This window comes from Poecile atricapillus, chromosome Z (assembly GCF_030490865.1).
Source record: "Poecile atricapillus isolate bPoeAtr1 chromosome Z, bPoeAtr1.hap1, whole genome shotgun sequence".
Classification (NCBI taxonomy): domain Eukaryota; kingdom Metazoa; phylum Chordata; class Aves; order Passeriformes; family Paridae; genus Poecile; species Poecile atricapillus.
Window position 1 is genome coordinate 23,008,749 of NC_081289.1, and position 13,089 is coordinate 23,021,837.

The 13,089-nt window shown below is 37.6% G+C and overlaps 1 protein-coding gene across 1 annotated transcript in view; it reads left to right on the plus strand.

Moving 5' to 3' along the window:
- LOC131573462 (DNA-directed RNA polymerase III subunit RPC2) overlaps positions 1-13,089 on the plus strand; it is a 71,824-nt gene that overhangs the window by 35,138 nt on the left and 23,597 nt on the right. The window contains exons 19-22 of the mRNA XM_058827442.1: positions 2,060-2,187; positions 9,012-9,221; positions 11,054-11,212; positions 12,643-12,760. Coding sequence (XP_058683425.1) covers positions 2,060-2,187; positions 9,012-9,221; positions 11,054-11,212; positions 12,643-12,760 — 615 coding nt within the window. The remainder of the gene's footprint in view (positions 1-2,059; positions 2,188-9,011; positions 9,222-11,053; positions 11,213-12,642; positions 12,761-13,089) is intronic.

The window sequence follows — 13,089 nt, forward strand, 5'->3', positions numbered from 1 at the left end:
ATCATCTTGCATTTTAAATGGTGTGACCATGTTGGTACAGTTTGTTCTGGTAATGCAACTGATACAACCCACTATCTGAAATATCTCACTAACATTCCTACTTTCGTAATAGAGGCTTCTTTTAGCTACAGTATCCTCTCTTTATCTTTCCAATCCTATTAGAGGGGTTTTCTTTGGAGTATTTGCCTCTAATGTGTTCAGTTTCTTCCTTAAACATTTGTAACTCTGCTTTTCAAACTCACAAGTTGCCTTTCCTTTCTTGGGCCTGGTTCTGGCAGTGGCATTTTTGACCTGCAGAAACTGTAAGGTTTGAAGGTCTCCCATTAGCACTCTGGAATACTTCATAAGGTAGTAGAACCTGTGTAGGTTGCATCATCTTTGTTTGAAATAGGATTCACCTCACTGGAAGAAGACATTTTGTTGAATACCCTATATGCAAACGTTTATCTACTTCTAAGCACTTGTACCCTCTGAAGAAATTTGCAATCAGTAAGTCTCAAGCCTCTGGTTTTATTGTTTGAAAAGTGTCAGCAGTTCTGTGAAGCTTGGCAGAATGGAGGAGGAGCCTCTGCTTTAAGTTTGATTCTGGCTCTTGAGACCATTTTGCAATTACTTGACTGCAGTTTGGATTCACCTATTAGTATTTTCTTAAGACAGGCTTTAGACAACATAGCTGCTTTTTTATCAAGTGGAGAAAAATAGTGGCTGTGCTTTGGTCAGCAGGTAATTTTTAGGTTGTTCAGGTGTATTTGTGATTTATAAAGATTTCTAGGACTGATAGATAGTTTCATTGGCTTAATCCTCAGGATTTCCAGGTCTATTTTTTTTCAGCTTTCAGATTTCATTATTCTTCCAGTAGTACATATATCGTTTATCTAAGTTTCTGCTGGCACTTGTCTTCAGTCTGTATGTGCTTGTGGGTAACTCCTTAGCCTTTTTTAGCTTATGGTGCTTGGCTGTCTTTTGAGTGTTGCCATAATAAAGACTTTTCTGTCATTTCCTTGGCAAGATCCTGAAGTTTAGTAATCAAATTAATTTATTTCAAAAATTAAAGTCTTCCAAAAGACTTCCAAGAGAAGTCAAACATGAGATGAGATTTTCAGAATGCATTGGGTTTAGATGTCTGGGAGAAGCAATGTATGCATAAACCCAAGCTCTCTGTAATAAATACAGGAAAGATAGGCTTTGAATAGGTTTAGTTATAATCATCTGTATTTCATAATTCCCCACTTCCTAATTACTTATCTTGATTTAAATTCCTATCTGCTCCAGCCAAGCATTATTGTACACTTCGTTCTTAGTTATTAGTCTCTCCACTTGCATCCCAAAATGTGCTATGATTTGTCTTTGTTGAGCATGGACTTTCTCTTCTGAAGCTCATGCCAGATAGAACAAATTGTCTCTCTGTCTTTACTCCTTTTCCCTGGCTTTTTACTTCTCATGAGTACTATCTTTTAACAACATAATCACTTCCAAAATATTTGCAGAGCTTTTCAAATAGTGTTGTATTATGTCATGTACCTATGACATTGGATCTGGTTTGGAGACAGATGTTTTCTCTTTAACTGATACAGCTGACCCTGGAAAACTAAAACAGGTTTTTTAATACCTGAATCTGTTGTGCTCTTCCTTCTTCCATCTCCCCAGTGGATTTCTGGATCTCTGAGATTAGTGATTTGATGAGGAGGGCTCTCATTACGTGAGAAGACTTTCCTTAAGGCATTTTGGGTCTTACTGTATAAACTGATGTTTTATTGTCTTACTGAGCTCCCTCAGGTTGTCATTATCTGGAGGCTGTTCCTCCGTTACGGAATTTCATAAACCCTGACTTATTTCTCCTTCGTTTCTTCTCATGTGGAAACAAAGCCAAAATAAAGTTGTTGGGTTTTAGTAATAAAAATAAAAATCCTGTAGTGAATCCATGTTTTGAGGTCCTACTGACTTACATTCTCCTGAACAAAATTGAATGTAAAGTGTTATGAGATACTGCTAAATTAAATAAATTCTACTGAAGTTGTTTGTTCACAAGCCTGCCATAATTTGTACTCTTTCTTTTAAGAGATACAACCCATTTGGAGATAGAGCCTTTCACGCTTCTGGGTGTCTGTGCTGGGCTGATTCCATATCCTCACCACAACCAGTCCCCAAGAAACACTTACCAGTGTGCCATGGGGAAACAAGCCATGGGTAAGACTTCACTTTTTATTCCTCTTTGAAGTGTTATTTAGTTTTTGAAGCTATGTAGCAAAAGTGACAAAGAAAAATTCTTTCTTTCCAGGTTCACATAAAAGCTTTGCTAGGAAATGTAACAGAGCACTTCTTTAGCTTTGAGAAAAAAAAGAATTTATCTCTGAAACTTGGAAAGATTAATGTGAAAAAAGTACCAGTCAGTTTTATTTAAGACTATATCTGCAGTTCTTAACACTTAAAAGAAAATTTTAATAAACTGGGACATTTTCACATTTTCTATTGTGTTTTATTGGAAATCATCATAACTTTCAAATTTTCAGCATATCTGCAGGATTGGCAGAGTGGGGTTTTTTTTCTCTGTATGCTGCCATGTGCTGTGTGTTTCCAGACAAAAAAGAGTTAAAAGTGTTCTCACAAAGAGAGACAGAGCACAGATTGAGGAGTGTTTCCTTGACTGGTTGAGTAATTGTTGTAAAAATAAATATATCAATAGTTTACATTTACATGAGAGAGTAAGAAGGATCAAGTGTGAAAGAGAGTGGTTAGTTATTTGAACACTTTCCACAGCCATGGTTTAGATTTTGTGCTTTTGTTGTTTTGGATGAAGAGGGTGAGTACTGAAACAAAATCAATTTTCTGATTACTTACTATTTCATTTGACAGTGTCATATCTGGTCATTAAAACCCAACTGTTTTGTAAATTTGCTGCTGGGGGTAATTGACAGCAGTGAAGTTCTAATCCTTTCTTTAATACTCAGAGAAACCAGCATTAAAGTGTCCAAGTCTATGGCCTGTGTTTGAGGCAGAGGAGCCTGAGCAGTCATACATCAATTCAGACAGCTGCATTCAGACTGGTGCTTTACAGGCTGGTTTCATGGCTTGTATTGATGGCTTGCTTGCAAGTTGGGAGCTACAGTAGCACAACTCTGTCTCATGAAGAAACTGCCACTTCAGTTAGGTTTACCAAAGCATTTATTTTGTGCTGTGTGTTCAAAGCTGAAACACTGCACCTTTTGTGAGACTTCTTCAGCAGAATTAATAGCAAAGGAACTGCCTTATGCTGAACCGTCATGTTGAGCACATGAAAACAGAAAATAGCAAGATGCATGTTCTCTATTTAAATTTTTAAAAAGAGAAAGGGTGGGTGGGTGGAAAGAGGAGCAATGCAATCTTTTTCCTTACAGTTCTCCCCCATCCCATTATCTTTCCCCCACCCCTGAGTCTCTATTTTATGACTATTAGTCTCAGAAGGTTTGGTTAGTTACCACACACAGTTAAGCAGGATCAGTGTGTACAGAAAGCCAATTCAGTATCTGTGGAGTTCTTTTGTAGTTTTCTGTGTGAAGGTTTTTTTCCCCGTTTTGTTTTGAGTGTCATTTGCAATTCATTGTCTGTGTTTTCTGAGGTTGGTGTATTCAGCTGCTTTGACCCTAGGTCTTGCACATTTAGCTCCTTGGATACAATCCTCTGACGTTCCTGCTGACGCTAGGAACACAAAAGCCATTGAATATCTTGAGCAATAAAAAAAAGCCTTTGTTTCAGTTTGTTATGACAAAACACCTGACTCAAAGAAAAAGCAGCTAGATAAAAGTAAATTTTAAAAGTTGGCACATGACTTGAGCTATATTTTGCTCTTCTGAAGTACCTGCAAACACCTGAAGCTTTTTGTAATAACTGCTTAGAAAGAAGCCACCATAAGTGGCAATATGTGGAGCAGAGATATTTCTCTATGTTTATTGATCAGATGAGACCTAGAGGGTATTCCCCCCATTACATTCCATTGCACATACTTTTTTCTGTTTATTTTTGTGGAGAGATGTGATGTAGTGCTTCAAGCCCCAACCTTTAAGTAACCATTCACCTTTAGTGCTTTCTTTCTCCATGCTGAAATTGCAGAGCAACTTCTCATCCAGCACTGCCATGTGGAAAGTCTCATGTCCAAGTTCCCTGTGTCACTCCCTTGACTGTCAAAACCTGGGGCAGTGAAGGGAGCTCAGGGTTCAGACTGGGAGAGGAAAGCCTTGTGCTTGTCAACACTGACCCACCCCCTCTGACCATATCACAGCTGCTGTGCCACAGCTTTGGACAGTCTTCTCTTTTTTAAGTCTCTTTTTTAAGCAATATCAAGCTGAGGAAAGGCACGAAAGCACAAGTAAGCGGAGAGTGGACATCAGAGATTGCAATGAGGTCTGTAATCCAGTGTCCCTGACAAGTGTTAGGTCCTAAAATAGTAATGTTTCTTCTGGAAAGCATTACATGCCCTGAAAAATACCTCCCTTTCAGGGGTAGATGAGTCATCTTGTTGGAGGACTAGAGCTGCACTTAATGACCAAACTGGATTTCAGCAAAATTAAATTGAAATTAAGCCGCTCACTTTCGGCACAGATTATTTACCATATGTTGCAGGTTGAACTGTAAGACTGAAATGAAGTTAGGTGGTAAATACAACAGCGGCTGCAAAGACCTCAGCTGAATGTTGACACTTAAGTGCAAGGTTGACAGTTGTACCTTAAAATCTCAGAAGCACTTAAGATGAAAATACAAAAGTCTGTACTGTTTGCATTTCATGTGTTGGTAAAATAATGCTTAAGAGGATCAAAGGCTTCTACAGTTAAAGAAATAGCTCTAAACTGGACTTTTTAATTCCATTAAGACATAAAAAAACAGTCAGTTTTACACATTGTACATCTGTGACTGTGTAAAAGCCTAATAAGAGGAATGAAAACATACAGTTTTCCTGCCAGTAATCCCCATATTGCACATGCCCATGTGCTACTGTGTAAGTGATGGTGTGGGTACACAAAGCAAGCTGTACAATCACAGCCCAACTGTGCACTGCAGTTTCAACCCAAATGAACTCAAGTGCTGAGTAAGGAAATGAAGGTTTGGGTGTTGACTGTTACTTTAACCTCTGAAAGAAAAGGAAGGGCACAGATGTTGGTGGCTGAGAGCTTTGATGTAGAAGCTTATCATGAAGCAAAAACTTTAATATTACAAAAAAAGCTTCTTGCTGTATGATGTACTTTCTGCTTTGCTTCTGTGAAGTACCAAAGCCCTTTATCTACTGCTCTGTCTTGTACTATAGCCAGCTGAATGTGTTAAAATTGAGTTAAGAGGATAAATATGCTTCAAGGAACTGAGTGCTGGGGGGTTTTGACAGTTGTGAAAGCTCTTCGGTGGACTGAGAGCTGGAGTCCTCCCAAATTTTGTACAGCTAGCCTAGGGGCACAGAATCTAAACAAACCTCAAAGCAAAACCAGCTTTTGCTGGTCATCACAGCTGGATCTGGATGTGCTGTGGCTGCAGCTCTGTTCTGCCACTGCTCTTTGAGGAGTGTTTGTGCTCTGCGACACGACCTCATTTTGACACCTCTCCTCTTGTTGGTAGTAGGCACAGAAGTGCTGAGGCAGAAATGAGCTCTCCCCCCCGACGCCCCCACTGCCAATTTAGTCATAATCTTTTAACCCACTCCTTAATCTTTCTACTGTGAAAAGAGTATTTCTAATACTTAACATCCAGATCACTTAATGTGCATACTGTGACAATCTGCCTGAGTTGAGTTGGAGCCCCCTTCGCAAGGCTTATCACAGCTTTTAAAAAATATACTTCTTGCTCTCTTGCTTTGTGCTCATATAAAAGGACAGAATCATAGAAAATCCATGGTGAAAACAGGGGAAATAGAGAATTACAGCAATTCTTTTCTTGGCATGTGCAGTAATAGCCCTTTTGGCTCAAGCAGATTGATTTCTGTATCCTTATTAATTTTGATTGTACAGTTTAATGTTGTTGTAAGTGATACACCAGAGAATTGGATTAATGCTTATTTTAGCTGGCTGTGTTCTGGTGAATTCTCAAAACTTTCAGCATCAGAATAACAATGCCTCATTTATGGTAAATATCAGTAGGTAGTGTTTTTATAGTGATTATTTCACACTAAAGGATACTCAAATGATACTTAAAAAGAAAAAAAACAAACCTGTCAGGAAACAGAAAAAAAAAGAAAGAATGCACACGTGCATTCACAATATATCAAGTACTGAGAAAAGCAAGAAAATGATCTTTGTTGTATCCAGGTCAACCTTGTGTGTTTTGCTTTAACCAGGGCTAATTACCAATGAAAAAAATTGGTTCTTGCTGTTGGGGTAATTATAAATGCGAGTCATTGTGAGCAGGGTTTGTTATGGTGAACTTTAATTATACTTTACTTTTGCTTGGTTGTTTGGCTAGAGCAAACAAGGGCTCTGTTCTTTCAGAGAGAAAACAGAAATAAAGCTAGTGACTTCTTTCATTTCAGCACCCACACAGAGGGCACGTCCCAACACACCAGTCCTCTGCAGAGAGCTGCTGCTTTATTTTAAATAAGCAGATTGTGGTTTCAGGCTGTGGTTTGTTAGCCCAGTTTAGAGAAAGCATTATTTGTATAACCATTAATTCCTAGCAATTAGGAATAATATTGCTGATATTATGGCATGTTTTTTGGCTAATTTATTTCATTTGTGCTCTGGAATCACTCTCTAGTCAGTTTCTTTCCTGCCCTATAGCATATCTGTCATGGATATATATGTATATGTTTTCAATTTGATACAGCATTCATCTCCTGAAGAATAGCCTGAATATAGTTTATTATTGAGGCTCAGAATCTCAGTAATGTCAGTTGCTTCTGGCTCCCAGACAGTAGCAGTTCTGTTAGGCGTATCTGAACCTCTGATAAAAATGCCAGTTTTGGAATATGTAAAACATCTGAAGAGAAATCATTTGCATTACCTGTAATATGTAAAAATGTCATCTGAAATCCTTGATATATAGAGGACTTCCACAGATTGTCACTGGGGTTTAAAGGACACCCTTACAGTGTAAAAGATAAAATTGGTGCTCCAGACTTTATCCTGTCTAACCAGTGAACCATAGCAGGTATAGCATATAAAGATATCAGAGAAGAAGAAAATTGCAAGCAGTTTGAAAGTTAAGTTTGGCATGATTTTCCCTTGGAAAGATTTCTCTCAACATCAGGAAAATGTACCTAAAACATTTAAACTGTGCTTCACTGCAACGTATTCTGAAAGCACACAAATTCTAGATGCAGAGGGGAATAATGGTCTAAACCTGTTGAGTTTTTAATTTGGAAGTATATTTTCCTATCTGTAGACTGGGAAAACCAAGGGGGTTGAGTCAAAAGTACAATGGGAACAATGTCTAACTAAATTCTCAAGAGTATGTCAGGAATATTTAGGTAGGGCCAAGTAGGGCTTTGCAGGGTGGGACTGCAAAGGTCTTCAGTCTTGAGGAATCCAGGCCCTACCAGTTTGTGTCTTACCTGAGACAAAAAATTCTATTCAGAGATGATTCATTTCATTATACAAGAAAAAGACAGAAAAAGAACTGCTTAAAAGCAAGAGACAAGTTAAGCCTGTCAACTCTACCAGATTTTTCTTGTCATTTGAGAAGAAATTCTACTTTGTAGAACCTAGGAAAGTCCAGGCTGTAACAGTTCATTTTCAGACAGTAGCTGTTGGGCTATCTCACCATTCTTGTCCATGGGAAGGGTAGACCTGTTGTGGTTTAGGAAAGTGAACCTAGTGCCAAGGACAGGATAGGTCTTTGGAAATGCCTGATTTTGGAGTTTGATTTTCTAGACATTTAATGTAGATGGGAACTGCAAGTAGATGCATGTAAAATGGGAAGCTGACCTCCCCAGTGAGCAGGTTGGTGTTCAGATATCCTTCCTGGCCATGTGAAATCTTCCTGATACACTGACTGCCTTGATATTTCCAAGAAAGCAGCCAGGTTCTGAAACTGCAGGAGAAAATGGAAAGGTTTTGAAAGACTTATACCCTAAGGACAAAGTACTGCAGAATATTTAACACTTAAAACTTTAAAATGTTAACTTTCAGAGTGTAATTTCTTAATTGCTTAGAGACATAGCATAGTCCTGGTACAGCAAACTCCAATAACATATGATTGCCTTAACCTTTGTTCTGCTACACAACGGTTTATGTTTCCCTGCTGGGTGTTAATTATTTTTTCCTCAGATTTCAGGAGACGCTTTGGCATTCTGATGGGACAGGGCCAAAAATTTCAGTCTCAAGCTGGGAGGTGTATACAAAGGGTTGAATTCTGAACTGTAAATTTAAAATTAATTTCATGTAAAAAGACAAATATAGACGTGGACTTCTACTGTAGTCTTTCTATTAATGCTGCTTCTAATTTCAGAAAGTAAATCACTCTTGGCTACTGCTAGTGGTGTGCTTTGTTAATACTTTGTCCCACTCTAACACAGGCTGCTGTTGAACTAATTATTGCCCAAAAAAGGAAGGAAATATGAGGTTGAAGATGAAGAGCTTGATCCACAGTTTCTCTTGGACTCAGTGATAGTCTTTTCTGTTGATTCTCATGAAACTTTGGATCAAGTCTCTGACACACAGGTTGAACTCCACAAAAAAACCCAAACCCAGTAGCTGTGAGAACAATAAAAGCAAACTTCATACTTGCAGGATTCAGTGTTGTGATTGAAAAAGAACATCTTATCTGTATTTAGTCAAATGGCTTTTATTTCTTTTGTTGTTGTTCTTTTTATATTGATGCTTAGGTTTTCTCTGTTCAAAAGAAAATAATTATTTCTGGGAGCTTAAATTAAGAAACTACTTATGTATTTATTACAGTATAATAATGTGAAATTGTTTTGGCTTCGATTATTTTTTTTTCGTCTTTTCTTGAAGAATTTCTATATGATTTTAATTAATTTGCATTTTGGTAATTTTCTAGCCAAACATTTCTAGAAAACTCACTAATGTTCACTGCTTTTGTTTTATTTTTGCATGCAGGTACAATTGGATACAATCAAAGAAACAGGATAGATACTCTGATGTATCTCCTTGCTTATCCACAAAAGCCAATGGTCAAAACAAAAACAATAGAACTGATAGATTTTGAGAAACTTCCTGCTGGACAGAATGCCACAGTTGCTGTGATGAGCTACAGTGGCTATGATATTGAAGATGCTCTTGTCTTAAATAAGGCCTCTTTGGACAGAGGTAAGATCCATCAGCTCTTTCCCACTTCTCCAGTGTGTCTTCCAATATATATTCTAATAAACTTGTTTTCTCATAGTGGTATCCTGTAATAACTTTTATTGCAGTTATGAGCATTAGATCTCCAGTTAAGAAATTGAATTCCCAAGCTGCTTTGAATGCTTTTGTTGGTTTTCTGTATAATTAGTGATTGTAGCTTCATGCATACAGTAGTGTGGTGAAGCTACCAACATGCATATAAACTTCTGAGTCTGAATATTATAAGAAAAAATTGGCTAACTTCTGACCTCAAATAAAAAAGTGGAAATACTTGGTTTACAGAAAACATAAGGCATGAGTTAATCTGTTCTGTTGGGCTTGCTTTTTAGATGTTTACCTGAACCTTTGTTCATTACTAACAGAGAGGTCTCATTATTTCCACCAGTAACAAAAGCAGTAGATGAAATTAGATTTGTGAATGTATTTAGGGAACGAATAGAACCTGAGGCAGTCTGTGTCTTTGTAAACTTGGTGTTCTGAGGGAGCAGTAGCAGTATTGCCTACTTTCCAGGACAAAATAATAGTATTGTGTAAAGCAAAGTAATTTAGTGTTTATTAAGGGCTAAATTAATTACCTGCTTCCTTAAAAATAAATACCAAATCTGTGGTGGAGTGTATTTTAAGTAAAAGTACATAAACACCAAAGGGAAGGCTGACTAACAGAGGCCCATGTTTGTGCATGTCTAGCCTGTCTCATTCTCTCCACACTTCTTCAGCACTTCATGTTAATGCTGCTGAGGGCTGGAGGAGAGTTGCCTGATACCTTAGTCACTCTTCTCTCCCTTTTCTAAATAAATTCCTTTGAGAGCAGGCATAGTGTAATGATCAAATTGGTTTTAGTTTCAGGTGGCCAAAATCAGATTTGTCCATCACTTTATTCCCGTCCCCCAACTCCCTTCTTCCTAGTTGCTAGGCAGCAATAATAGTATTCCTAGACATGTATCTTTGGCATTAATGTCTGCTGCATTTAATTTATGCCTCCTTTTCTAAAACAACAACAGGCATGATTTAAAACTGAATGTTTTCTTTTCTGGTAGACTGGTAGCATTTAGAGGGAGAGCTGTGGTGCCTGTCAGGAATTACTTGACATAATCTGAAGATATAGATGTACTGTATGTGGCCACAGCCATCTTTCAAACGAACTAAAGTAATGCAAGATTATTAGCAAGCCTTGCTCTTGGCTCTCTGTAATTCTAAATGTGATTAAAGTCTTTAGTATCATGGTTGGTTGCTGTACTTGGAGAGAAATTCCACAAATGATACTTTTCTCATCCAAAACCCACTTGTTTTGTAACAGTACGTATAATTTCAGGTGAGGGGAAAAAAGAATAATGGGTTGATCATACTAAACACTCAGTTAGCACTTTCCTGGTAGACTAGCTTATGCCAGCCACAAACATCAGTAAAGTTCAAGTTTCTTAGAAATCATGAAAAGAATAAGTGCTCCTCTCACCCTATTGCAGTCTCTTCTCCCATATTACATCTTCCTGGAAATCACCAAAATCATTCAAAAGATTTAGTGATTTCAAGAGAAATGATATGTGCATGTGTGTGCAGAGATACAGAAGCAGATCAGCACAGTTCAGAATTGGACTGTAGCCCAGTGTCTAAAAAAAAGTAGCGTACATGATCTGATGTTTAAGTTGTGCACCCCTAGGTATCCGTGTACAATGTTATGTGTATTCAAGCCAATGAATAATCTAACAAAAAATACTTTATATTCCATAGCTCAGATTTTAAATTGATCAGAAAGCATCTTTGAATTCCTAGGCAGATGAGTTTGTGTTCCATTTTAGGTTTTGGAAGGTGTCTTGTTTACAAGAATGCCAAGTGCACACTGAAGCGTTACACAAATCAGACATTTGATAAAGTGATGGGGCCGATGCTGGATGCAGCTACCCGTAAACCAATCTGGCGCCATGAGATTTTAGATGCTGATGGTATCTGTTCTCCAGGTAGGTCAAACTGCATGTTCACTCATGGCATGTTCATAGCCAAAGTGGAAATTATTGTTCTGTTGGTATTTTTTGCACACCTTGTTTTATACTTAGTGTTTTGGGAGTTTTTTTGTCTTGAAATCAACAGTAATGTGATGGAAAATTTTAAAAAGTTAGTTCCTGAAAGCAGCATATTCCCAGTCATTGGAGGGACTTCTGTACTTGAAATGAGTAGTTTTATATTTAAGTAAAAGGGTGAGGTTTTTAATAAGGTGAATCTAATGAAGCATTATAATTTGTATTCTTATGTTCCCAAACTGGCAAGCTTTTAATACTGTAGTTTTTCCCTGTTTGTCTGTCATGTACTGTTGTTTTCTTCAGGATAGACTCCTTATTTTTTTTATTTCATGCATCAAAATCCCCTAGCAAGATGTCAGTTAATGCAGTTTGAGGAAATAAAACCTTATGGTTTTAACACTTTAGAAAGATGTTTGCAGAGAGATAAGAAAAATAAATAGAAACGTAAAGAGAGGTGTATAACTTTCCGATGGTAATAGATTTGAGAAAGAATCCTCCCATACTGTCATACTTCAGTTAGAAAATGTCCTCATAGATCTGCTAGGATCTAGTAAGAAAGGTGTTTTAAAGGGCACCAAACTTAATTCCATTCTAGTAACACAATTGGGTCAGTTTTGCTCTTTAACACATCACAATGGTGCTTTCAGAGTTAATTAAGGAAAAAAAAGGTGAGAATTTTCTGAAGTATTAGGATAGATAGGACCAGGCTGGACGCCAGACTGAGACTGTTCTCAGCTTGTAGGTAAAAACCTGTTTGAGATAGTTCATGTGGACAGAAGAGACACAGGCTGAAGTTCAGTGTAATTTAGTGGAGGAGGTGGGAGGTAGATACTTGGTGTGCAGTTGTATCATTTGGCATCCTCCTGATCTGGTTTTCAATGTAAAGGGCAGGATAAGGGAATGGAGCAGGGAAAAGCTATATGTGACATCAGTGTCAATAGAAATATCTAAATACAAGGTGAGATTGACAGTAGTCTTGCACAGCTCATTGTGGAATGATGGGCTGTCCCAAATTTAGGTGTGAATTTTTAAATTTTGTCAGTTCAATCATGGCAAAGTGTTCTCTGTTAATTTTCTCCATGCTTAGAGCAGATGACTTCAGATGCTTTTGTGCAGACTTCTGACACAGGGTATGTTGAATAGCTGTTCTCATAGTGCACCCAGCACTGTGTTCTGCTATAGTTTACCAAAGAAAACTGGTTTAGTGATTCCCTTAACATTCAATATTTAGTAAAACAACAGAGAATACTTCTTGGGCATGTTCCCCCCAGTTTGTCTTCCATTTTACTCTTTTTTTTGAAAAGCTTAAAATGTATTTCTAACACAGTCAGATACATTTTCATGGTGCTTTTTCTTCTTGCTCTCTGTAGGTGAAAAAGTAGAAAATAAGCAAGTTCTTGTGAACAAATCTATGCCAACTGTGACCCAGACACCTCTGGAAGGAAGCAGTGTGCCTCAGCAGCCACAGTACAAAGATGTGCCAGTAACGTATGTTGCAATATAACTTTAGAGCTAGGCAAATTACATGAAGGAAAGGTGTTTGAGAAAATACTCAATTCTAGAAAATTCCCTTCTTCAACTATAACTGTATTTGGGTGTTGTTTGTTTAAGTGAAGATCAAGAAATTGGTAATATATGATGAAGCTTTTGCTGTCAAGAAGAGCCCGTGTGAAAAAAAAACATACCTTGTCTTTTACAAGTTCAACTTAATTCTCCCTTAGTTTCTATTGCAGCTCTTGAAACTTTTTCAGAAACATACTGTACTCTGCAACTTGTATGTAAATATGTATTTAAATATAAAATCCTTTTTCCTCATA